Genomic DNA, 27966 nt, shown 5'->3' on the forward strand with positions numbered 1-27966 from the left:
ACATGTTCTTTTAAACCAACTGCTTTTTACTTGGCCTGTAAGAAAATCTAGTCATTACTTTAACTAAAACACTTGTTTGGAGTAAAAAAATGTGATGAAGGTGGGAGCTAAATACAGGTGCTGAACCATGAAATGGTGTATTGTAGCTATAATGGTCTGAGTATATATGCAAGGCAAGGTTTGTAGTGGGAGGCAATTTTATTAGATAAACAGATGTAAGTGGAGGAAAAAAAGGCATAGAACAAGATACTGAATAAACCACCTCTCCTCTAGACCTGAAGAAAAGATAGTGTGCTTGAAAGATTTTTTAACCATCTCTCACTATAAATCTCACACTTCTTCAGAATGGCAGGACTGTAAACCTGCTTTAAGGTTCATTCCCCCAACCACCCATCTCCCCAAACCAATAAAATGTGATTCTTCCAGGTGATTCCAACTTTGAACTGGGTCCAAGCTAAAAGCGCACAAGGCATGACTATAGATCAGTTACTGATTGCCACCTGATATAATCTGTCATGCTTGCTAAGCCATTACAAGTTGAATGCTGATATATGTGTATGGCATTGTTCTCCTGACTCACTTGTTGATCCTCTGCAGAGTTGGTATAGACAGCACATGGCATAAAGTTAATATCAATTATGCCTTTATCTAGAGGATGTTTCAAAGGTTTTGATTATTTTGGCTGTTCTTTATCTTGTAGTTCATTGTTTCCCATTCTTTTGTTTTCTGGTTTGGTTGGTTGGTTGGTTTGCTTTTGAGTTTTGGGGGTTTTTGCTTAAAATATTTGTTATTTGCATGGTTTTGGCTCTAAATATAATCTGCTGTTAGTCTCAATACATATAAGAAATAGTTAAACAAGGTTGGGAATCACCTTTGCTCGCTTCTGTGAAACCATTCTGTCTTGCAGTGGGATGAGCCTATTAAAGTCTTGTACCTAGTGGTCAGAGGGAAGGCCTGTGTGTGTACAGGAGCAAATTCTAAACACTGACCAGATTAACCATTCAGATTATAAATTGCTGAATACTGGAAGGAACTGTAAGATTTGTTTGGAGCGTATGGTTTCAAGAGCTTTTGTGATGTAGAGTTACTCTTCTATGAAAGGTTAAAGATTCAAATCCATGTTGGACATGCATTTCTTTCAGTCAGCCTGAGTGTGATGGGAAGAATGAAGCAATGTTAAAAAACCGAAATAAAATATTGTTTCAGTCAATTATATTCCCTGTAATATAAATGTAAGGCCACTAATAAACTACTCAGACTGTATTGAAATAGTATAAATTAAAATGTACATCCCATGTACTGTATAGAATGTCCATATTACCAAGGGTTCTGATACTGTCTAAATCCTGGTGGTTTTGCTCTGACTGGAAAAGTGCATAATATAGTAGTAAGAAAAATAATGCTTTCTAACTCTCACACTAAAAGAAACATTTTTTTTAAAGAAGGTGTTAACAAATGTACAAAAGTGAGACCGGAAGGATGGTATTATGAGCAATATTCTAATTTACAGTGAGAAAAGGTCTTTTTAGTAGTGTGAGGAAACATTCTCTTTTTTAGAGGAAAGCTAACTGACCTGCTAACTATCTTCACTTGTGCACAGAAATATAGTTGAAACTGTTCTCTCCAGTGCATTTCAAGCAATCAAGTAATGAAGAAACCCACACATTCTTTTGCCATAAAGCTTTTTTCTGTCTCTTCAGGGAAGCAATCAGTCGTGTTTGTGAAGCCATGCCTGGTGCCAAAAGAGCCTTCAAGAAACGAAAGGTATTTTTTTTTCTTGTAGTGCAGTTGACTGTATTTTCTCTGTACAGCACAGTGGAGACCAGGCACAGCCGGCAGGTGACTTTAAGGCAGCTTTGAGAATTGCAGTTGATTAATCATTTAGAGTATTGGCTGTTTTTACTCACTGTATGTTGTCACTTGGCCTTTTGGTCAGGATCTGCTTTTGTACGCATCTGGAAATATAAGTACATCTAGGATGAAGATTGTGCCTTTATGTTTCTTCCATAGAAACCTCCTCCTTTTACTTTCTTTCTTATGTAGATTGCAGGTGGAAGAGTTAAAACCAACAAATGGGATGCCTTTCCATAAAATGCATGAGTAAATTATGAAAATAGGTGCTGGAAGATACTGCAGAAGTCCAAAACATACATAGTTTTGAAAGTGACTAGATTTGTTCTTGAAAGATAGATATACTGATGACATTTAGAGTTTGGTTATCACTGATTTCTGTAAATGGAAAGAGCATATGAGGTGATCCTTTGTTCCCTCTGCTTTTTCCATAAACACCTGTGGCTGATGCTCAGTGTCCAGTGCTGATGGTGAGTCCAGCGTGTACCTGACATCATTACTACCTTGCTCTTATTTTTATTTGTGTGCTGGGAGTTAGAATCTTCATACAGGAAGAGAAGGAAGCCTTGGCTCAGCTCCTGCACTGATGGCTCTCAACAGTCTCTTCCGGAGACCTGTGAGCAAAGCTGGGATGTGGTGCTATCTCCAAGGGAAGAAGCATAGAAAGTAGTTAATTATAGCCCTTGTGTGTGTTCTGGGGCAGAGGAGGAGAATGTGCAGGTGAAGGAAAAGGTCTGCCTGCTTCCCCAGCTGCTCCACCATCTAGGCAGAATCTCAGCAGAAAGGAATACCATGAAATGCCACTTGTTTGCAATAGAGAATCATACCCTGGTAAAATCAGTCGTATGTGACATGTGTCACAGTGTGATTGGAAATTGTGTCAGAAATTAGGCTATAGTTTCACCTCCACCAAGTTTATCTCATTGGCATTTCATAGTTCTCTGGTGTTTCATTTTAAATTTGAAAGTAAAGACAAAAGTATCTTTCTTCTTGGAAAGCATAATGACACAAAATGCAGGTGAAAAAATAAGTTAAACAGAGTTCCAAGCAACTAGTGAGACACCTTGCTGTATTACAGATGTAAAAGTAAAGTTGCTTATAAGTTGTTGAAAAGAGCAACAGAATTTCAGATAAATATCAAAGACATGTGTCTTTTGCGGGTCTGCACATTCATCATGTTTCTCCCACTAGCGGCATATCAATTTGGTTAAGGTGACATGTACTTCCTGAAGCCACATTTTCACACTTTACCTGCACCAACACAGGGTTGGTAATCCTTAGGCATGACTCAGGAATCATGAAGGATTAAGGAAAGAGGAGATACAGAGATACTCAAAAGAGTTTGTTCAAAAGAGAATTTAATGAAGTACTAGCTCTGTAACATGACAGGATTGAAATAGTGCAGCACATGTTACATAGGAGCAGTATGTACGTAGTGTATTTTTAATCAGTTAAACAGAAGGGAAAGAAGAATTAATTAAATATATGTAAACTTTCAGGACTGCAGAAGCTCAAATGTATCCAGACTGCTAGGAACAAAACCATCTAAACTTGCAGGCAGCTTAGGACAAGTGCAAAAATAGTGGCAGAAGAGCACTGTCTCCAGTCATTTTGTGTTTATATACTAATGACCAGCACGAATAATCACCAGTGCCAGTAAAGCAAGTTAAAGGGCTTGGTCTGTGACTGCTGGGCAGCCTTGTTTTTTACAGGCTGTGGTTACTTGAATGTGGCTGCTCTCACGCAGCTATGTGGTTCCCCATAGCTCTCAAAGGTGAGAAGTTTATGAATTTTGCTTTGACAGCATAATTTCTATTGCTGCAAAACCTCCTAAGAGCTGGTGAAATGCCTATAAAAGTTATCAATACTATTACATCCCCTGTGTTACATTCATATACTTATTCTCTGATAATGTTTATATGCATATTTTACCCCAGCATAAAGAGGTTTTATTTGTCTATATCTGGCTTTAACCTACTCTTAAGTCTACAAGAAAAGTCATAGAATGGTTAGGGGTTAGAAGGGACCTTTAGAGGTAATCCAGTCCATAATTCTCTGTATCCCATTTTGTGAGCCTTCCATCAATATCACTGGAGTCCCACTTTCCATGAGGCAAGGGGGTAGAACAGTCAGTAGATGTAGAGCAGACAGTAAATTTCAAGAGTTGAAGCTATTTTTATAGAACAAGCGCATTTTTGTTTTAAGATACTGACTGAAGGCATTCATCTTCATCTGCTTACTTGGTCCCTTGGTGATGATGACACTGGTGCTGTCTCACAAAACCCCTATTTTTTTCTTTTTGGTGAAGAGTATATGAAGAACTGTTTGGCTACTATCATTATTATTATTACTTATTATTATTATTATTAGTAGTAGTAGTAGTAGTTGTAGTAGAAGTAGTAGTAGTATAAATGAGAAATAATTTCCAGAGGAAAACAGCTGTTGCAAATTAATGATCTTTGAAAAGTCATAAACTTTTTAGAAGCTTTTAAGATCACCACTAACCCTGCATACAATGAAGGTCATTCAAAAAAAAAAATCAAAGAACAAAAATCTGCTTTTTCCCCCCCTCCTCACAGCCACCAAGCAAAGTCCTTTCTAGCATCTTGGGAAAGAGCAATCTTCAGTTTGCAGGAATGAGCATAATGTTGAATATCTCCACCAGCAGCTTAAATCTAATGAATCCAGATACAAAGCAGGTGAGTATAACTTCTGTATTAACTTGTGAGGCTTTTGATGAACAGCCTGCTGCACAATTATTTGCTGTCTGCCAAGTACTCGGTTGCTCAAAATTATTCCTCAATAATGTCATAAAATGAATGAACTCAAAATATAATCATAGTGGAAGTCAGTTTATTTCACTATTCAACACAGCTTTGATAAATTATTTTCTTCTTGCCATGTTTCAGGCAGATTGGTTTTGCTCTTAAAAGACCTGTGATGTGAAATACCATTATATGGTTGTGGGAGTTCTTATTGAATAAAATTACAAACTTTCAGAGTCATAAAAGGGGTGTGCTTGGAGCAACAACTAAAATACTGAATGTGTGTCCCCAATTTTGTTGTTTTCTTCCCATTTAGAGTCTTAAAGGGCAAACTGTTCCTGAGGTGCTGCCAAAAATACAGCCTCAGGGATTTTGCAGTGCAGTGAAAGGCCAGTCTTTTAGAGAGACAAGGCAGCCTTTTTAAAGTAGCTCATTTCTTCTTCTTCACTGTGCTGAAGGTACAGACAGACTTTGGGGAATCACTGCAGTGGTTTGTGAATCATGTATGAGATGAGAAAAATCCTTGCTCAGGGTATATATAAAAAGGAAGCAGACAGACATGCGTAGCCACTGCTGTGCTATTTGCTGTGAGCCACATATTGCATTAGGGCATGCAACTTTCTGCCCAGATACAGAGAGTAAAGAAGTAAAATTCCTACTGATGCCTTCGGGGCCTCAGGGTTAGAAAGTAAGAAAGAATATATATACCATTTATTAAAAAGCTTGCTGTTCGTTACTATGTTTTCATTCGTATATCTTCATTCTTATCCTTATTTAGAAAGCATCACAATTCTCTGCAGTGAGCACTGGGACTGGGGGAGCAGGGCCCTGACTGGCTGCAGTAGTCTGTAGCCTTACTATGGAATATGAACAGCAGTGCTATTCATAAGGACAATTACTCCCCATCGGAAGCATAAGAACGTGATGTTAATTAGCTCTACCAAGGAAGTGCCAAACCCTGAAAGTCAGCTTGTCATCAGCCAATGCTAGGGCAGAAATGTAGTTAAACTCATTTATTTCGAAGAGTCATCCCCTACATGTTTTGCCTTTTCTCTGAATTGACAAAACTGTTCATCTTCCTCTTATATCATTCTTTTTGAGGAATAGTAGGCTCTTCTGGATGCTGCAGACCTGGGAAATGTCTGGTTTCTCAGAGATCCCTGGTCTGGCTGTGGCTTCCTCTTTTTCTTGTTTCTGCCAAGGATTTGATTTGCAGCTAAGCATGGCCCAGCAGCTTTGCCCTTTGAGGCCCCACACAGGAGGATGGCTGCAACTTCTGTAATAGTGTCTTTTTCCCGGCAGATCTGAGAGGAAAGAAAAGACAAGCCAGGGTTGTTGGCCCTTGTGGTAGAAGGAAAGCAACTGCATGTACCCCTGCACAACAGTTCACAAAGTGAACATATTGAGCAGGGATGAGCGGAACATGATTTTGTTTTGCTTATTTCTTTAAAATGAAGGTTGGCGTAGATTAAAAGGTTTCTGAGCTGTATGCCAACATTAGTGAATTGCTTTATTTTAAGCAATGCAAGGCATTGATAGTTTGCTGTATCTCTTTTCAGTATTTTGATATTGGTAGAGATGAGATGGGGAATACCCCAACTTCAAACTAAATTAGCTGTGGAATTAAAAAAAACACCTGACTTGAACTAATGGTTTCAAGCACTTTTCAGCTTCCTTAAAATTTGGAAAAAATTAGTTTAGCGACAGTCAAATAATTTTTCTTTTACATGCTAAAATAGAAGATTAGGTTATTTGCACATGTCAAGATAGTGATAATGTGAAATTGTGTAATGGAACTTCATACTTTAGTTCTATTGTTGGGATAATCTACATTCTCTATGTATTCTATGTACTACATATTCAATTTTTACTTCTTTAAGAGAAGGAAATCCTCACTGCTGAGTAGCAGAGCACTAATTTACAAGTGTGCTCTTAAAAACTAACCACATCTTTGGAGGATGTTGTGGGACAAGCAGGGCTATTGAAAGTGAAGTGCTCTTTACATGAAAGAAACACTACAAATAGTAGTCACCTCTCTCTGACTTAGTGAAGCAGCAAGATTCAGAGAAAGTTCTGTCAGATTTTTTTCTTTCCAAGGAAGGCAGTTGATAGTTCATGTCTTTAAGAAGCAGGTTCGGGAAAACAGCACAGAGGATAGTTTTCTAGCCTATTTTATTTTTTCCAGAATGGTTTGTTGTATGTGGCTCCCTCTCCAAAGTGAAGAACCAAGATCTTAATTCTTATTTTCAGATGCTCTGAGGCACTTAACAGTGGCCTGTCCCATCCCAGATGAATCCCTTGGCATGGCTTGTGTGACTCAAATATCAAGTGAAAATTTCTTTCAAATGACCTTTTCTTTCTTGGTTGTTACATTATTTCATTATTAAAAGATTTTGTACATTGATTCTCAGAATAGCAGAGATGTTCTGCTTTTATTAGAGGTTCAGGACAAATTGTCTTTTCCCAGAGAAATATCATATTAGTTCAAATTGTACATAAGCAATTTGAATTTCAAATGCCCTGGAGTGTGCCTGTGAATTTGTCCACAATACTACGCTGCATCTAGATTCAAAATTCTGTTTGCATATTGTAAACATGTTGATGTTTGAAACATAAAATGACAGATTAGGTATTGGATGCAATGTTAGGAATCTTAGCTGGTGTAGAGGTTGGCATGGTTTCATTGATTTCACCAGAGTGGCATCAGCAGAAAAATGGTTTGATGAATCGGACCTTTTGTTTCATTCATCATTATCTGTAATAAAGAAAGTGAGTTTTAGCAGATTAAAATTTCTCCAAAGACACTTTCCGACAGGTCTGTATGATTTACTAGAGTTCTGAGTACATTTAGCAATCTTGCAGTATCCTGATATGTTTTAAAGAACACCGGAACAGAAACATTTATCCTTAAGTTTGTTTCTATTATCATGCTGCTCTTTGAAGTCCCTGTAGGTAATTTTGATCTTGATTTTGGATTTTCACCAGCATACAAGCAAAAAACTGAAATCAGAATAGCAGACTGTAAGAAACCCATCTGACTCACACTTATTCTTTCTGATCCATACAGATCATAGCAAATCACCATATGCAATCCATCTCCTTTGCGTCTGGAGGTGATCCGGTAAGCATTTCTGTAAAGCCTTCTCCCACACAGAAACTGCTTTACGAGGGCCGTGTGATAAAATTTAAAGCACATCTTGCTAAAAGAAAAATACAACCGGAACTCAGCTCCTGTTTCTTCTTTCATAAATTTTTCTTGATTGTTGCCATCAAGCTCTGTTTGAGGGGAATGGCTGACAAGTGTTCATGGATCCTCCCCTTTGGATGATTGTAACAAAAACTATCAAGGGGCTGTAAGCATTCGTATAGTAACTGATAAGCAGGGCTTTGTTTTTCAGAGTAATGTAGAATAGTTATATGGGCATTGTATGGATTTTTATCCTGTTATTTATCTTGTACTTTTTACAGTAGTAGAATATGCTGCAGCTATATTTATAGTATTTATAGTATTTGTAGTAATGCGTGCTTCCCTTTCTTTTTTTTTTTTTTTCTTTCTTCTCAAATGCAAGTGTGAATTGAGAAGACTGTGCTAAATTCTGCCTGCAGGTATATTTGCTACAGTCATGCAGGTTGAAGGCAGACTTTCAGGAAAAGCACAGATTTTTCTCTTCTGTTTTGCAAAGCTTTTAGATACACCTAAAAATTTTATTAATTTAGATCAAAGGGCAGATTCCTGCTTATTGTGCTTTTCCTTATTTTTATAACCCGTTCATCCAAAGGTATATTAATAAATGGGCTTCAAAAGTATTTGTCATTCAGGAAGCAATGGGGGAAATATAAATTAGTGACAGAGCTCTTACCTAAGAGGTTTGAAAGCTTTTAAACTTAGATTAATTGAATGGTACTTTTTTCTCCATCATGTGATTATCTGTCATATATCAGTCATGTACTACAAGTAAGGCAATTTCTAGCCTGCTTTGTGTGTTAATTCTCTCAGTTAACTCTGCTAAGGTGAAGGTACTTGGTGCTTTCTCTGTTCATTGTGTTTTTGTCAGAAAGCATAAAGACAAATTCTAGTCTTAGTGTAGCTTCACTGAGCTCAGTACAATTGCAGAAGGGAAAAGCACACAATATCACAATAATTTGGGGAACAAAAAATGGATCAACAGCAGCTTGGAAACACAACAGATTGCAATGGATGCTGTAAATGAACAATTCCTGAAGTGGGCAGAGGAGTGATTAGCACAGTTCCCTGCCTCCATAAGAAGATTCTTTGCTACCCATCTGCCATCCCAAATGCTAGGTCCTGGAAACACCATTTCACACTGCCCACTGATGAAATGATTTAACAGGAAAGAGGAGAGGAACAGCAGTAGAGTTCTGGATTTGGAGTAAACAAGCTCTTCCAAATGTTTTAAAGAGATAAAAATCTCACTGAGTCAGTGAGCTACCAGAGAAATAAAATTGCATGGTGCAAGGGAGCCTACAAGGTACAGTGAAATTATGAATTTGTGTTCCCAGTAAGACTACTGCATGAATTCATTCTGGTATTGGGATGAAGAAAATAGGTATGAGTATCTAATGTTTTTCTACAAGCTTATCTCTGGTCTAGTAAGGAACAACTTTAACTCAAAAGTTTGTGCAAAAAGCAGCTAGTTCCTTTGTCCTGGGTGCATGTCGAAGATGACAAAATGCAAGTCTGTGATTTAGCTCTCAGATTTATTTACTCATCAGAGAGCTATCTAGACATAACTTTCATCAGCCCTTAATGATTTCTGCTTGATAGTGGACTGCCACCACCAAACTGCATCTCCCAACCATAGCTGGCCTCCAGACCATCAATGTTTCTCCTTATATGGCTTTTAAACAGGTTGGAGAAAGGCCATGGTGACCTAGGAAACTAGATATGTGCCCATGTTTCTTCAGGAAGTGATTCCCTTATTTTGAAGTTATTTTGGAGTTTGGTTTACTAGGAGGTGAGACTATCACTTCTCTACCCTGTCAACCTTTCTGCTCTGGATATCTGCCTCCCATTGTCATAGCAGTTAGCTTTACCACCTTCCTCCCACTCCCTTACCATTAATTATATTATTCAAATTATAACCCCTGGATAAGTGTTCCACAGTCCTGGAGAATGGCTTGAATATATACTTCTGCATTATTTCCCTTTGCAATGAGTCAGTTTCTGGCTGTGTCCGAATATGGGAGCTTAAAAACCTCTGTACCAAATCCTTTTATGTGCCATTTCAGAACGATTTTATTTCACTTCCAAGGCTGTGCTCTCAATCCACTTTAGCTCTATTCAGCCCCTCCTATGATACTCTAAACAATTTTTCTCCATAGTAAAGTCAGGTGGCTGTTTCCAGGCTGCCAGAGAAGACATCTGTTTTTTGGAGATATCTGCTGAAATTTTGGAGTGGAGGATGCCATAAAGTCTAATAAGGCAGGTCTCTCAGAGGTCCCTGAAGGCAGTAGTTTTTCAGTTTCAGCAATACCTCCAAATTTTAACACTGCAATGCAATGTCTTCAGGCTGAAAATTATAGCTCATTCATACCTGTTTTCAGTTCTTGAATGTCAAGGATCACTTTCCTGCATCAGCCAAGTCCTGTATAGTTTTTTGGATGAGGGTCTTCTAACTTAGCCACACTGAAATGTGCCTACCTTAGGTCCTTAATGGTTTGTCATAGTCAGCTTGAATCTCAGAGCTTTAAATGAAATAAGGAGTAGGTGTTTTCAGACTGTCACACCCACGCTAGCTACGAGATAGATCTATGATTTACTCAGGCATAAATGTATCCATTAGCTATGCCTGAAGTAGTAAATGAATTGATCTGTGGCCCATTTTCTAGTCTTTCTGGCCCTGAAATAAATAACACAGTGCAATTTGCACCCACACATTCACTCTCTTCCCTCATAGTGGTCTCTTGGAATTGATGCCAAGCATGTGCTGGTCCCTCAGAGAGTTTCAGGGCATGCTGTGAGAAACTAGTACAGTGAGACATGGGCTCTGTATTATTTGCTACTATAGGCATAGTCACCTTTGTTTTCCCCTTACTTGTTGATATGCATCCTTATTTCCACTGTGGTCGCTGCCCGGACACTGAGCCACAGGATGTGTAAGAAATTACGAGACAAAATGGTAGAGCTGTGCTTTTTCAACAGACCAGCCTCCCTGTGCTGTGTCTGAGTGCCTTCCAACGATGCATTAACTGACATGGTCACACATCTGTCACCAGAGCCCATGACTGTGCTGCATTCTTTCCCTTGCTCCCTCCTTAGGAAGGAAATTATGTAGACATTCAGTACAGTGATTTGTTTTGGGTGGCTGGTAGTGGTAGTGTGCTTGCACTAGAAAAAGCTGTGCTGAAGAAGTCTATCTTTTAACTGAAGATTGATATTTGTTATTGTTAGATCTTGTCATAATTGGCAATGATTTTGGATCAGTCACCTGAAAAGGCTTTGGGTACGCAGTCAGCTGTAATGTATCCTGTATACCCCTTGGGTTTAGCCTACCTGACTCGCCAGGCATTGTCAGGGAATACCAGATCTAACCAGGACTTCCTGATTGCATCAAGGCAACATGGCATTTTTCAGATATATCAGCAGGCCTAAGTGTTTCCCGGAAACCCAGGCCTTTCTGTTTAATCTGCATAAGAATAGACGTCTGCACCATTTGTGCACAGGAGCATAGGAGCAGCCGGAGAGGAAGAAAAAAATTCCCACAGGAAGATGTCTGTGTGCTCTTGCCAGAAAATCCACCAGGCAACAGGTGTGGCAGGGAGCAGCCCAAGGACTGGGGAGGGTGTGCAGGGATCCTGCCTGTCAGAGCCAAGCAGTGGCTGAGCACCTCTGTGCCATATGGCACTCTAGTCAGTAAAGGAAGCACCTGCTTGTCACACACGAATAAATGCCATTGCTCAGTATTTCTGAGGAGTAGCGCTGTTACTGCCACAGAACCAGATGATTATTCATGTTATGAACCAAAATCTCTGGGTAGTTTGAAGATAAGGACTTGTAATTCTATTCCCTCCTAAATGAGGCCTGGGCAAAATCCTACTGAGTTTGTTTGATTGATAGAAGAGGTTTTAAAATTCTGCTGGATTGGATCACATTCTGTAAAAAAGAAAGTGGTAAAAGGAAATGAGTACCAAAACCCATAAACTTTTATATTTGATTTAAGTAATATGCATCTGTAGAGCAAAATATTCATTTGTGGCTCTGCCCAAAGGACTGTACATACTCTGGACTGTGATCTTTTGCTGTAATCAGTGCAAATATGCTTTTGCATTCATTGTACATGTCTTAATTTTTTGACAGGATACTTCAGACTATATTGCATATGTAGCTAAGGATCCTGTTAATCGTAGAGGTAAGTTATAAATATCTATTTTTTTGGTGTCTGTATTTCCTTTGAGAAACACTACTTATTCATGGTTTAAGTCAGATAACCCCCCCCGCCCCTCTCCCTGAAAAACATCTATGGAATGTAGCCCAATCAAAGGATGGCCTTTGACAGAGCCATGGAAGGATTGTGTAGCAATAAGAAGCAGCAGTTTGTTTCTCAAGCTTGGAATAAATAGGTCTTGCCTCTAGTTCATACCCAAATAACACTTTGACTCTCTTCATCTCCTAAATCAAACACTTGCTTTACTTGGCTGTGTAAGCTTCTAGGCAACAGCCAAGTCTTACCTACACCCAATCGCTGTGCAAGAGCTAAGCAGTCTTCTGATTAAGTCAGCTGATGAGGCAGCTGTATCTGTTAGGTCTTCCCAGTACATGCCTAAGTCTTCCTGGCAGAATCAGATTCTTTATCAAATAACTAGCTTTACAGCCAGCTTGCTGTAATTCTCTTTCTCAGTAAAGTTTTGTTCAAGGTTGTATTTCTTTAGTAGCAATCAGTCATGGACTGGGCCCTGCTTGTTGGTTGTGTTCACTGGGTCTTAATGCAACACACAAAGCATTTTGTAATGTACCTGAGAATCTGTTTACTATTCATAGATAATAGAGAGAAAAGAACAGACTATCTCCAAAAAAAGAGAAAAGACGTTAAGTATTTCCAATAGGAAGTACTTCTTTCTGGAGAATTCAGACACCAAAATGCTAATCCTGCAAATTCTCAACTGTCCACCTTACCATCAGCACAACTGACCCAGTAGCTCCCATATGCAGTCATCTTTAATGATACCTGTAGAATCTGCTGTGCCCATGTGCAGAGATGTCCAGACTTGAGGGTATTGGCTCATAAATAATACCTGCACCAAGCATACAAATATGCTGAACATAAGTGAAATACCTAGAGAACTTAAAGGGAATGGGAGGTAGGGAATAGTCCAGTTCTTTGCAATGCTTGTTCCATTACAATATCATGTTGGAGAGGCTCCAGTGTCAGACTGTGGAATGCATGGTGCAGAGCTGCTCTCCAGCCCACCTGCTTTAGCAGTAGCTTTCCTCTAAATCCAAGCCTGATTTAGCTGTTCTGAGAGATCTCAGTCAGTGTAGGGACTAGCACTGTAGACCAAATATTTTCTCTGTAGGGTTTGGAGGAGCCCTGTGCTCTATCTTCTGTCATGTTCCTTCTGCACTATGCTCTTCCTGTACTATGTTCCTTCTGTCTTACATCCTTAGCTTCCTGTGACTGTTCCTTGTTGAGCTAGGCTATCCTAAACTGAGACATCATCTGAGCACCTGATATTGTTGTCCTCCTTTTGTTTATTCAGGTCAAGTAATTTCTTAGTTTTCTTTATAAAAAGATGGACTGTGTAGCATTCCAGCTGCAGTGCACATCCTCCATCCTCCAGATAATTTCTGTACCTCCTTCCTTCATTTTCCTGCAGCTCTTTTAAAAAGGTATATGATATCTGCATAACAGGGGCTGTCACTATAGCACAGAATGCACCTTCCTATTTTTTCTTCCTTTTGTCCTCTTCGTCAGGTGGTTCCTTCTAAGCCATTTTTGCTGCAGTGAAGCACTGTTACCTCTCATGAAATTCTTTCATGCTGTGATCTTTAAGCCTTCAGCATTATGGCTTTCCTATGGGTGCTTTTCCCCACTCATCTGTATACAGCAGTGCTTTGCAGATCAGTGACTTTGTATGTCACCTGTATTAAAACACATTCTTTAAAAGGGTCTAATTTTCCAAGGGACCTGAATTGCCCTCTTTTACCACCACTTGCCATTCTGTCATTTTTTGTGTTGTCTGCAAATTACTTTAAAAGGGGATTTGTCTTTACCTCTGTATTTGGTGAAAATGTTACTGCTGCTGTTACTGATGCTACCCTATCACCAATGCTGTAGTATAGCTTGCATATTAGACCCATTTCTTCATAAGGATGGAAAAGCTATCTTCGTGCTTTGCATTCTGGATCTAGCAAGCTCAAGGCTGTCTATTTTCTGCTGTAACATTCACAAGAAATCATCTCTGCATGAGCCAAACCTTCTCATCCTTTTACAAGAAGCGTATCTCCTACCTGCTGAAAGTCCATTCACGTATCCAAGGAAACAGGTTACTCATTATGTCACCTACTGAAACTACTTAATGACTCATGCTTCATTTCAGCTCCAGAAAGGTTTAGCAGTGAGCAATATCGCCTCCTTAAATTTGCACTCTAGTTATGGAGTGAAAATATTTTAGCTTTGTTTGGCCTAACTACTTTTGGACCACGTTTCCAGAGATAAATGTGCACCTTCCATGGGGGCTGACTGTTCGATGCCAATAGCAGTGTTGCAGAGGTCATAAAAAACAAATGTCTCAGTGCTAGTCAGGGATGTCTGCCTCTGTCTTTGGACACATGGAGGTCCTGTTTTTGTCTGCTGAATCCACTTTCAACATGTAGCTAGGGGCAGTTTCCCTGGACGAGGCATTTCAGCTTGATGGCTGGCACAGCAGAAGCTCTAAGGTGAGAAGAGAACACCACTGTATCTGCTTGGCACTGTCACTGGTGCCATCTCATGCTGAATGAGGTGGTGGTGGTGGTGCTGTTGCTGCTGAGGAAGAGACAGCAGACATTCCATACTAGCAACTGCAAGTTTCTTGGCCCTTTTTCTGGCCTCTCCAGAAGTCTATCCAATATTTCAGCCTCTGACAAACTAATATCTACACCTACTTCATCTCCCTGTATTACTTCAGCTAAATGTCACGACCAACCCTTATTTGTAGGACACTGGCATCCAATGCACTTGGTTCCAGTGAGCTGGACACTGGGCATGTACTAAATGCAGTTTTTCAGCTGAGGAGCTTATATTCAGCTTATTAAAGCAGTCAGGGATGAACAAATCGGTAGCTTTGAGCAAGAACGCACTTTCCTGTGGCAGGACTTGGAAAAGAACCAGTTTGAAATCCAGTCCAGGCTCTAGCCAGTAGACAATATGCTTGTCCAATTCTGAGTATGGAAAATTAACTCACCTTGGCTTCTTTGGATATCACTGAGATGTTGTTCATTGAGATCTTTAGCTTCCACCTCTTAGCACCCATCTGTGTTCTCGCAGTGTTGAATTGCGGGAACTCCACAAGTTCACCTCTTTATGTTTTCACATATGATGAGACCTCCAAGCCATTCTCTGATTTAAAACCAGGACAGATATATCTGCTCAGACAGCCGATAAAGGCTTCTCAGTCTTTATAGGAAGAGAGTTTGTGTTGCTATCCTCCCCCTTTATTGCCACACTGGGTTCAGAGAAGTTGCACATGGGGAAGTGCTGGAGCTAATCAGGTTGCTGGCTCTGCACTCCTCAGCAGCCCTGCAGTTTGCTGGGAGTGTCTCCATGCAAACAAACAGGAAAAGGCTCTAACCTCTGTATTCCTGGAATAAGACCAGGGCTCATTATCTAGGAAGTATCTGCGGACACTGCTCCTCCCTCAGACTGTAATTTGGAAAAAGAGAGCAGCTTGTGAACTCGCAGTGATTAGACATAAAAGTCAAGTAATTAAACTGAGGAAAACAAAAAAAAAGCTTTTATTGTTATTACCATCTATTAATATTTGTGTAATTTCAATTTAAAGCTTAGAATTCTTACATAATCTGTTGCATTCAGGTAATAACAAGTGAAATTTTATGAGTTTTTTTCCTGTTTGTGGGCTTGTTAAAATAGCAGAACAGATTAGGGACCTTGTCTCTTGCAGTTACACATCAGTCCAATTTTATGTAACCTTTAAAAAGTTGTGATTGCCTGAAATTCACTGTATCAGCTTTGGGGTTTATTGAAATGTGCACATCACTAATAGAGCAACTAACCTTGATAGTGTAGGTGTTTTGTCATAGGTCATTGCATCCCAGCATGACATAAACAGTGATTTGCATGTGTCAATCTTTTTCATTTAGCTTGTCATATACTGGAATGCTGTGATGGCCTGGCCCAAGATGTCATCAGCACCATAGGGCAAGCGTTCGAGCTTCGATTTAAGCAGTACTTGCAGTGCCCCTCTAAGACACCTACTTTATCTGATAGGTGAGTGCAGTCACAGAAGACAGGTAAAGGACCTTCTTTAGCTTTCAATTTATTTGATAAAATGGACAATGTCGCTGGGCACAGACAGGACCTGAATATTTAAAAATTATTTCTGCTATATTAGCGAAACAGTGTTACAGTGTTTACCTAATGAACATGGAAGAAGTACAATCAATTTAAGATGGGCTAAATATGGATTTCACAATGATGTTGAAATGATCACGTGTTTTGTGCTGTAGTTAGTAGGCAGAGATGGATGGCCAAGAATGGTTGTTATTTGTGCCATTTCCTCATTACTGTCACAGCAGCTGTGTCAGTTTAGATTGAGTAGGTCAGACTGCTGGGATTCCAAAATGACTAATGATGTTCCAGTATTTCTCATATTAGGGTGATGTTTCTAGGAATGTGATGTATTGCAGGGAGGTTTGACTGCATTGATATCTGGAGGATACAAACTCTCCTTGTGTGTGTTCAAAAGACTGGGATATAGCATTCTGTTTTCTTTAGAGACATGGATTGCTATGTGCTTACTAACATTATTAGAAACCCCAGTGAACTTTTGCCCTCTGTAATCTCTTATATCAGAGCAAAACTGGTTATATAGGGAATATACAATGCTACTATCCTAATCTGGAAACAGGCATTTTATTCACATCTCTTGACTTTGTGAGGTTCTTGCAGAATTACACTGGTGATAGAGCAGTCATAACTAAAGACAAAGATTTAGAGCCCAGTCAATCAAGTCATAGTATTACAAGTGCTATTTTAAGATTAGATAAAGTTGTTTGTTAATGCAGTTTATAATGGTCTTTAAAACCAAGTTAAAACACACTCTTCTCAGCATAAAGAATTTGGTACTTTGCAAAGGAGGTTTATGTCAGTTTGTCTAAAAAGAGAAGATTTGACACATGATCCATCATTGCTTCCTCACTTAGAGTGGTGGCTGAGGAGTCGCAACAATATGCAGTAGTGATCCCTGACAGGCAGTCTTAACCCGCTGAAGGTGTCTGAAAGTGCTTTACAAGTAAGAGGCAAAAGAAAGCACTCTCTTTCTTTTAGGATGCAGAGTTTTGAGGACCCATGGACGGAGGAAGATAACGAGGCAACAGAGCATCCCTATTACAACAACATCCCAAATAAAATACCTCCCCCTGGCGGATTCCTTGATGCCAGGCTCAAAACAAGGCTTCTCACGGCTGCAGACGCAGCTCAGGTCAGTATAATTTCATTTCTACCCTCCTGCTGATTGATCCAAAATTTTTAAAAGACACGTGTTTTATAGTGGATACCTTTGGAGTGTCTGTAATTCACAGCCCTTCCTGTGTGGCCAGTTTCCATCTGAATGGCCATTGCAGATTGAGGGGGGCAAGACATTAGGCAGGTTCAGAACAAATTAAAGGAGGTGAAATCCTCATGGTATTAAAAGATTAACTGGGTTCAAGGAACAGAAATCCACTGGGGGCTACTACATTTGCAGAAACCATGTCTGCTTCAGAGAGTATCAAATAGTGCACTTTAAGTGGGAATGATTTAATGCAGAATCATTTAAACAATCTAGTGCAGCCATTACTAACAGTTCATTATGTTAATGACTTGGGAGTGATCAGTATTCAGCCAAGTTCCTAGGTAGGTTTTCCACCTCATGTTGAACTAAGGTCAGCGTGAATATTTCTACCAGCACTCCTGTTGGAAGTTTGACTGCAGTATCAATGTAGACCCCTAAGAGGTGTTTTCAGATCCAGCATAACTTTGCTTAAATCCAGAGGGGTCCTGTCTGTAGCCAACATGCTTCCCTCAGTCCCCAAGTCCCCTCGTCCCCTGGTACCAATGTGAATCTTTCAGCTTATGGTGTTGGGGCTCTCTCTGGTCCCACATGTGTTTGTGCAGAACACTTCTCCCAGTAACAGGTTGACTCACTACCTGAGTACAAACTAAAGAAATTATGCATCATTTGGTATCATGGGGGGTCACTAAAAGCAGAAACCAGGGAAGAACACCTGAAGGTCACTGGTAATATCTTACTCTTAAACAAATGCATTTGGAATATATATATATTCTGAAATTATGATGAATTGGAAAGGAAGAGTGAGGATACACAAAATACATCCAAAGAAATTGGCAGAGCCACTTGTGATGTGTGCATTACAATTTTATTACTATTATTTTAATATTATTATTATTATTATTATTATTATTATTATTATTATTATTATTATTATTATTATTATTATTATTATTATTATTATTATTAAAAATACAATTATATTACAATAATTGCATTTTAAAGGCAATTTAAAAACTCATTGCACATGTGTCCATTCTAGTCTGCATCAGGAATGGAAGGAGAGCAAATTTATTATCAGAGCCATCACTTAGGAGAAAAATTCAGTGAAGAATGGCATCACGGGCCTGTTAAACAAGGTGAGTTTTGCTACTTTTAGCTGTAATACTGCAGGTGGTCTTGAAGGGCAAAGCATGTGAAAGTCTAGTGCCTCAAAGCCTTAAGGCAATGAACAAAACTTGGTTGATATGTTCCCTTTGTCTGAGTTTTAGTGTTGATACCAGTGAAAAGCATTTGATAATTACCTCTGGATAAATTCTTAAATGCAGATCTTCATGAAATATTTTCTTCTGTAGAGCAGTTAATGGATAGAATTACCCAGACTTTCAGCTTTCTAACTTTCTATATCTTAAAACCCATGTCTCCTGCATGATCTGTTCTGAAAATGTGACCCACTAGGGCATGCAAAATAGAATTTTTAAATGAAAAGCCTAAATGAAAAGTTTAATTCAAAATGTGAAGCAGTTTTCTCTACTCAACAAATAGCAAATAGTGTATAATGTTCCTTTTGTTGTCTTTCAATTTCAAGTAATTTCAAAACCCATATAAAGATTTCACCCCATCCAGCTTTATCTGATAACTTTACTGTGTTTCTCGGGACACTTTTGTTCAAAGGCCAGAATATATTCCCTATTGTTAATATGTACACATCTGAGGATTTTATACCTTCTCCCTCTCTCATGACTCCCCAACAGAATATAATTTTTGAAGTTTACAATCTTTATTTTCAAAGATTTCCTTTCCTTCTGTGAAATAGCCCCACCATACCCTCATTGAAACACAGTTCTGAATCCATTAATTTACACTTTCCTACTAGATCAAACAATTATTGACTTTATATCTCCCGATCCAGGAAATTTTAAACCTGTGGTGATGTGGTGTGATGATAATTGGTCAACACTGTTATGTCGATTACACACAAAAAGTCTTGACTTTTCTAGGATCTCTGGATATTTGTAGTATGCCAGAAGAGAAATCAGAAGTGGCACCAACTGGAGAGCTGCCAATATATGTAAACACCCAGCATATAAATAGAGAAGATCTATTGGCACTTCAGGCAGATGCTGAAAGTGCCTTCTGTGGAAGAGGAGAGGATGCTCTAGCAAGCAGCCCAGGAAAGGATCTGTTTGACATGAGTGAGTTCCCTTCCTATTTGCTTCCTTTCTAATGAGTGACCAAATATGTTTACGCATCAGTTCTGTATTAAAAAAAAAAAAAAGAAAAAAAAGTTTTCAAAATTTACTGTTCCCGGTGTAATTATGGTGAATTTTAATATCCATTGTGGTTTCATATTGGACTGAACTAAAATAAGAGTGGCTGAAGACTTGGAGCTAGTCTGTATAACATCTGAGTTAAGGTTAGTTGCACTCCATGTTGTCCTCAACATCACAGGCAATTATGTCAGAAGAAAATTAATCAGGAAGCTTGCCATATGAGAAAGTAAAGGAGGGTGATGTGAAGTAAAGTATGGATGGGTGGAAAATTGTCTTCAGCCTGTCCTGTGAGTATGTTGTGAGGAAGTCAATGCATATAGGAAAAGCTTTGTGCTGCAAGAAATGTAGCATGGAAATTAAAGTACTGACTTACCTCTTACTCTGGATAGGCCTACTGTCCTATCTGTTCCAACTTTGAAGGCAGCTTTTCCTAGATCAGAATCATCACCACAGCTGCAAAACCACAGCTAAAGCATCAGACATAGTTTGGTAGTGGTGCTACTAATACACTTTGTTTTCAGCCTTGAGAAGATTCACAAGATTTACTATTTCTTCACATAAGGTGAAGAAATAGTAAAAGCATTTGATGCACAGAAAAATTTCTTGGGTTTTTTTACTCTTCCTACTTCAAATAAATTGCTTATCCGTGCTTTATTTAGTTCAGTTCACATAATTAAAAGGCAAAACAGTTGGTGCCTAAAAAATTATTTGTAAAATAAAGTATCTACATTTCTGTTATCTTAGTGTAGGAAAAAACTATTTTCCTGGCACATTTTTACTGAGATATGGCTCTATTTCCACAGCTCAGTGAGGTGTTCAAGTGAAAGAAAAGAGGAAGGAAGAAAGTGGAGAGTATCTATATGTGAATATAGATCAGAAAGGACAAAAATCTGCTGTTTGAAATCAGGGACGTTAGCTGTTATCAGCCATTAGAATATCAGAGAAAAGCAGTATTAGAAAATGTGCCAATTAGCCTTAAGATGGTGGTTTGTTGAGATAAACATATGTTGGACTCCGTGCAGACTGTGGTATAGTGCAGACATTTGTAAACTACTGTTAATAGCTGGCTGAGATATCGATAAATGGTGACAGCACAATATTTTTCCTTTTTCTTTGAGCTAAACTAGCCTCTGTGGCCCCATGCAAACAGGGCTTTGTACTCCTTGTATCTGAACAATCTGTTCAGAGCTGGTGTATCACTTCACTGTGCTGCTCTCCAGATGTCCTTTTGTAAGCCTAGGGGCACCGAACAACATTTCTTTTTGATATGTACTGGTGGGCCAGATGAAGGTCTTGCAATAGCAAATAGCTTCCAAGAGGTCAGTACAACATGTAACAAAGCACCCTATGCACCCTCTTTGCTATTTCTGTAAGATTGTTGGGATCCATAATGACACTTTTTCTACTCAACCCTAGAGTTGCACTGAGTTCAGGACTTAGCTGAGGTTTAAAATATGCTTCCTCAAGGCTGGTTTTAACTAGGCAAATGGTGTTAAATGTGTTAACCTGTGTCTGTTTTGTGAAGTTCTCTTCCTGGATGGAGGCTAGGAGTAGGCTGAGTGGTGAGGGTGAATGTTCCCTACTAGACATAGCCTTGGGCTGGAGACTCAGTAATGGATAATTTTTAAATGAATGACTCGTTTGAACAGAGACCAGATATGAGTATAATTACGTTAGGTACCCCTATTATGTAATTTATTTGAAATTAAACTGTCTGAAATACCTAGAAAGACTGAAGGAAAGATTTGCCTGCTACCAGATTGTATAAATACAGCTGTTGACAATAGCCACTAGTGAAATAAACCAGTACCTTTCAAAAAATCCTGCCAAGGTTCAGCCTGATTTTTATCAGTATCATTCTGTGCATAATATATATTTTAAACACATTACACTCCTCAGTCGTAATATATTATATAAATCAGTAAGTCTATTAGTGTATCTTCCCTTATTTTTTTCATAAACAGAAGTGGTTGTAATGCAAAACAAATCCAGTTTAAAATGACCAGAAAGTAACTATTTGGCTGCGTGATTTACATCTTAATGATCCTGCTCTTGTTACTATTTTCATAACAAGGACCATTTGAAGATGCTCTCAAGAATCAAGCATCTGAGGCTATGTTGAAGAAATCCACCTCCATGGGATGCACCAGTCCTCCTTTATCCAGAGTAGCTGTCCGGACTGAAGCTGAGGAGCTGAGTGCAGAGCCATGGTATCAAGGAGAGATGAGCAGGAAAGAAGCAGAACAGCTATTAAAGAAATGTGGAGATTTCCTTGTGAGGAAGAGTACCACAAATCCTGGCTCCTATGTGCTGACAGGCATGCACAAAGGACAAGCCAAGCATCTTCTTTTGGTGGACCCAGAAGGAACTGTAAGCACTGACTTCTCACTAACAGATGAGGTTTCTGATTCTACTCATTTTCTCTAAATGCATTTAATCTTCTCTACAGCTTATTCACACCTTGCCATAAGCACCACCTCATATCTGTGATATGCCATCACATCTCTAATCCTCTCCCTGATGCCTAGCAGAAGACCTAGCTCATGATTTCTGCACATTGCAGGGAGCCTTAGGGACCTGATTCCCAAGCAAGTTAACACTTCGACCACTGTTGCGGTCTTGGTCAAAAGTGCAGCTAAGCCTCTTCAGCATTCTTGCTAAAGGAAGGATGTTTGGTTAGCCTCCTTGGCTTCTCTGTTACCTGGGATACAGACCAGGCCCTCTGTGTTTCTCTGCCTGTATGCCCAGGAGAGAATTGGGGTAAACCTGTTCCATTTCTTTGCTGCAAATAGACTCCCTCAGCTGGTGAAGGGACCGTCCCCACAGCAGGATGGAGGGGGCAAGGGAGCTCTAGTTTTCTGTAGCTGTCCTGTCCTGCTTCTGTGGAGGCATAAACTCTTCAGAGAGATTGAAATCACTGTCATGAGCTTTATTCCTGGCTCCTGGTAGCTGCAAACAGGTAACATCTTTTCCTGGTTACCTAAAGGACAGCTTTAGGTAACCAGCCCCAAGGTAAGTGAGAAACTCCCATAAAGGAGTTGGCCTGTTGGCATCTGAGCTGAGAAAGCTGTGGCAGGATCCCATCAGTCCTGCAGAGTCCCTGTTGCAGTGGTGAGGAGCATCCATGGTACTTGTTGCAATTAGTTACATTTGCCGCATGAGGCCAGTCAAAGAATGATTTTGCACTTTTGAGGTGCCAGTTGCCTAGTCCTGGGTTTGGTGGGTATACCAGTCCAGGTGAGTGGCTTAATGCCTCTTGAGGGGCAGCCTCCTTTGCTAAAATTTGCCAACAGTTTTGTGACTCGTGCAACAAGGTAGCCTAATTCTCTTTTCCTCATGAACCCACAAAGAGCTGTTACAGGCTACTGCATGGGAAACACTGCTGTGTGACCTGGCAAGTCAAGGAATGCTGTGTCCCACTCTGCTGCAGTGCTGACTGGCTTGGAATACTCAGGTCCTGTGATGGCTTCCAGGGCATTTTTTTCCTGTGCAGGTTGGAGAGGCTCCCCCATCTTTGCTGCTCTACCTCTAGTGCATCTCTAATTTGCTGACCTCCTTGGTTAGGGACCTGCTTGTTGTCTGCACCTATCCTTCCCACAGCCTGCTTGTATCATCATGGCCCAAACGGCTCTGAGACGCCTGGCTCAGGAGGCACTGTTCCAGAACACTGATTTTATGCAACTGTGGTTGCTTACAGACAGCTGTGCTGTCTGTACGATTTGTGAGATCTTGACACAGCTTCTGAGCAGCCCTATTTGCAACTTGTCAAAGTGGAGAATCATCAATAACATGCCAGTCTGCGGCCAGCCACCACAGCGTGCCGGCGGCTTGCGTTTCATCTGCATGGTCTCAGCGGGATTGTGCTTGAAGACTGATTCACACAAAGGCTGCCTGAAAATTATTTCACACACAGTACCCAGTGACACGTAACAGGTCTTAAGGGTGTTTCTCAGAGCAGAGTTAACTGTCCAGTTGCTTCTGCTCTCATCCAGCTAACAGAAGAGTAAAACTAGGAAAAAGAGATCCCTCATTCAGACAATGGATGTTTAAAATGGAGGATTGCAGGATTTTTCTACATTTAGAATTAGACCTCTGGTGATGGTAGGGTGTCTAACTTACGGTAAGAACATCTCAGAATACAGATAAGTAAAGTTAGTGCTTTTTTAAAGACATCTTTTCATTTTAAAATTATAGTTTAATTTTAGAGACAGTGACATTTCAAAGCAGAATGCTTCAGAAATTGGGAGAGCCTTTTGGTTTCCTTCAGTGATATAACTATGTGTAGACTGACCAGAAAGCATCATATACCATCAAAGTTATTTGTTTTCTTTTTTTTTTTTTTTTTTTTAATCCTGTGACATACTGTGTTAAACTTCTAGCAATTTTTACAGAACTTAATGTTGAAACTGAATTATTTCAGGAGAGGCGTCCACCACAGCAGAAGATGACTTTTGAAAGTTTTAACACAAGTTTTTCTCTCTTCTTAAGAGTAGATCAAGGAAAATAGACAACATTTCATAGTCAGAGCAGTGCTCACAGGTGTTTGATTGAGGCAGTGTAGAGCCAGCCCTACACAAAGTTTTAGTGCAACATGCTTGCTTGAGGTGTACCTGTGCTCTGCTGTAGCAGTTGTATGCCTAACTCATTTGCAAAATAGGAACGAAATGTTTTGTGGACATGCGGCTAAATGATTAGAGATTGCTTTGTAATATAGATTTGGTTTTGGGTTCAGATAATTTTGACTGTTTTATCCTGCAATATCAGTTTCCTCCTGTCATGGGTGGAATATTGCATACCAGCAGGATGCTGCTACAGAGGGCTGGCATGTGGGTTGGAAAAATGATTTTTCCTGCCCTGAAGTGTTTCAGTTCTGAAGGCATGGGGATGTATGTGCAGCATAGGACAAACCCAAGCTAAGCACATATGGTGGATGGATCACTTTCTAGGAAGGGACTTTTTGAGTAGTGAAAGAAAAGCACAAAAATGCTGAAGTGTACAAAGAAGCTGTTTTCTGACATGTCTGGCATGATAGCTCTTTCTAATTATAAAGGTACAAACATCTCAAAGAAGTAGGTAGTCCTTTGAAGAAGAAAAATCTGACTTACAGTGAAACAAAATAATGAAGAGATGTTTTCAAGCAGACCTATTCAGAAAGAGTGATAAGAGTAGGCTGGTCCATGGAACTGCATGCAAAATATCTATTTAGTGAAAATAGGGGGAGTGAGAGAGAAAACAGAAGCCACACTGCATAAGCGCCAAATTTCCACCAATTCTGATGAAGAGAGACCAGTTTCTAAAATATGATTTTGTAATTTTATTCTTTGATAATTTTAGTGTTAAGGAAAGTACCTTACTCTTTAATCTGTCTTCTTGCATCTTTTTTTGAAGGTTCGTACAAAAGATCGTGTCTTTGACAGCATAAGTCATCTCATCAACTATCACCTTGAGAATAATTTGCCTATAGTTTCTTCAGTGAGTGAACTCTGCCTGCAACAGCCTGCTGAAAGAAAACACTGACTCCAGATAATTCTTTTAGTTATTAGAATTTGCAAGCTATAACTCATAGAAATTGAAGATTTGAAAGGAAAATGTACATTAAAAACCCCCCACATATTCACATACATTTCACAAGTATGTTTTATTTAAGTTTAAGAGGCCCCATTTCATATGGTCCACTTGAACATTTTCAATGCTTTATGTGACAGGAAATCACATCAGAAGCCTTTCTTAAAAGTAATTTCAACAAAATTGTTCAGATTCTCTAATGTGAATGTTGATAGTGTATATACACATTATATATAAAAATACAGTATATATTTATATTTTTCCAGTCAGTCTGTTGACAGTATAAAACTATCTTCTGTGCCATGTGTTTTTACCAAAAGAAAAATAACAAGTGTGATTGTTCAGGTAAAAAAATAATTTCAGCAGTCTCAGTTTCTTGAGAAATTTAATATTACAAATCTTATTTCTGATTTTACCTAAGAAGCACAACTATGGGGATTACAGATGGATTATGCTAGTTAACCATGGAAGGAATCTGAATTCAGTAACTAGTATTCCAACTCAGAAATTTAGCATAAAATGTTTTTTAAAACCATTATTCACTGTCACTGATATCAAAAGGATTTTATCTTTCTGACGTCAAGTTTGAATTCTTATATGATGCTATTCAAACCATTTGTATCTTACTTTGACAATGATATGGTGTGATCTCTATGTGTACGAGGTGTGTGCTTAGATTTTTCTAATGATGTTGTAACAGTATACTGTAACTTCAATTTTTTAATTTCAGTGCTAAGGTTATTTATGAGTAGTTCTCTGCTTATGGTGAAGATCTAGGTGTCCTTGAATTAACAGTCTCAAATGAGATGTTGCATACTGATTAGACAAGTTCAAATAACTTGTGTTTAATAGGCTTAATATAAGATGTACATGACTGTTCAAAGACATATCTGAAAAATCTTTTCTTCATGTAAGCAGTGAAAACTATCTGAACTCAGTGATCAGTTTTGCAAATGATGTCACTTGCATTTACTTGCCAAAGCATAACTTCATTTTGGCCTTCAGCAAGTGATAGGCATCGGAAATATACTGTTTTTCTCTAAATATCAAGTTTTAAAAATACACATACAATAAAGACACATTTCTGGCAGCAATGCCTTTGACTTTTGGTACTGGGAAATGCTTTAAGGGATGTTCGTACTGTTCACATTTAAACATTATATAAAGTTATTTTCCCATTCTATGAATCTTATTATGAGTCAAATTCAATAGACTCAGTTCCTGTAAATGCAATGCTTGTGCCAGAGTCAAGATTTAGCCTTCAGCAATCCAAGGTCTTCTCTAGCACCAGTCTCTCAAATCAAATCTTCAGACTTGATTCATAAAAACTCAGCAGGGTAAGTCTAGGTTAAGTACCTGCCTACCCCACAGTGTACTTAAAGTTACATTTGGTTCTAAGAATTTGCTGCATTTAAAAATTTGTCACACCATAATCAAACTGACTGAAGAATTAACTTAGAATCTATTCAGCAGGACTATCATGTTAAAATTCTGAAATAACTTTCTTGTATCTTCTGCTTTTAAATATGGTGAAGTTGCCACTTGAAAGTTTGATTTTGAGTAATCTGAAAACTGAAAATTATTGAGACACCTAAGATTAATCATGCACTTATGTCAAAATACACTTGATTCTGTAACTAGGACATCCAGAAGCCAAACAAAGACATTAGTGAACAAAATGCTTGTGATTAATTTTACTAAAGGTAGCTATTATTTGATATTTCTAGGTCTGAATAGTAGCTGAGAGCTAAGGAGAGCAATTAAATGCTGAATTCAACCCAGATCAGTATGGCACTGAGTTTAGTGGAATTCTTAAAATTTTGTTTTACTAGGCTGGGAGTGGCAAGGAAATAAGAACAGGTCTTATATGCCAAAGTAGTATCCACCAAAATGACTTTGAGAGTCTCACAAAATGACTTTACTTACCCATGTCTCACTATATTCCAGTTTACATTTTCTCAGCTGCCACTTCTTTTTTTCCCATATAATGCTTGTTATTCCATGCTCTAACCTTCCTGTAGCCATGACCTGGAAAGTTTTCACTGTGATATCACTACCTATAAGAGAAGGTGTCTTTTTATCTTTGAATATTGCATATCATTTCAGTAAAAGTCTGTTGCATAACCCTCTTAGGTGTCTCCAAGAAGCCCACCTGCTTCCTATGTCCATTTTGGATTCCTAAATATCCTGCAAAAATGTGACAAGATTTGGGTGTATGAATTTAACGCACTAAATATACACCAAAATAGATATCTTAATTTTTTTTACTACTGTCCTAGCTGTAGCTTTAATAACTTAGCGGCCACTTAGCTGCATGTTTTAGAAATTAAAGCTGATGCCAAGGAGACACAAAATGAAACAGAAATACTGAATTTCCCAGACTATATTTCACAAGCCGTGCCTCCAGGGGAATGTGGCTATTTTGAGCTGCTCTGTCAGCACAGCCAGTTTGCCCAGCTCAGCACATCCTCTGGTGATGCAAAGGGTGCGCACATCGTGCCTGGATGCTCTGTGGCTGCACTGCGACAGTGCCTGCCCCTGCGGTGGGCTCAGCACATCCTGCCCGGCCACACAGGAGCACTCAGAGGCTTTCCTACATCACTGGGAGCCACACGGGCTCACAGCTGTCCAGAAAGGAGGAGCGTGTGTGCTGCTCAGTACTCTGTTTGTGGATACAGCCATGTTTTTGTCTCTGTTGCTCTGGTAGATTTGCCTTTATCCTTTATGAAAAGGGCAAATAAAGTGTAAAGCTGTCATTAGGCCAACTGGTTTCACCAAGAACT

The 27966-nt window shown here is 39.1% G+C and overlaps 1 protein-coding gene across 9 annotated transcripts in view; it reads left to right on the plus strand.

The window, feature by feature from the left end:
• The window catches only part of SHC3 (SHC adaptor protein 3), a 56123-nt gene extending 28192 nt beyond the window's left edge, over nt 1-27931 (plus strand). For 8 of the 9 annotated variants that reach the window (XM_058043302.1, XM_058043303.1, XM_058043305.1 and 5 more), the window contains 10 exons: nt 1701-1764; nt 4431-4550; nt 7684-7737; nt 11935-11986; nt 15937-16063; nt 17123-17276; nt 18388-18484; nt 19346-19540; nt 21693-21988; nt 25007-27931. In XM_058043302.1, the coding sequence (XP_057899285.1) occupies nt 1701-1764; nt 4431-4550; nt 7684-7737; nt 11935-11986; nt 15937-16063; nt 17123-17276; nt 18388-18484; nt 19346-19540; nt 21693-21988; nt 25007-25135 (1288 nt within the window). In that variant the 3' untranslated portion in view covers nt 25136-27931. The remainder of the gene's footprint in view (nt 1-1700; nt 1765-4430; nt 4551-7683; nt 7738-11934; nt 11987-15936; nt 16064-17122; nt 17277-18387; nt 18485-19345; nt 19541-21692; nt 21989-25006) is intronic. The other variant, XM_058043301.1, reaches the window with a different exon arrangement.
• The last annotated feature ends 35 nt before the right edge of the window (nt 27932-27966 follow it).

The sequence above is a fragment of the Melospiza georgiana genome, chromosome Z, assembly GCF_028018845.1.
Source record: "Melospiza georgiana isolate bMelGeo1 chromosome Z, bMelGeo1.pri, whole genome shotgun sequence".
NCBI lineage: Eukaryota > Metazoa > Chordata > Aves > Passeriformes > Passerellidae > Melospiza > Melospiza georgiana.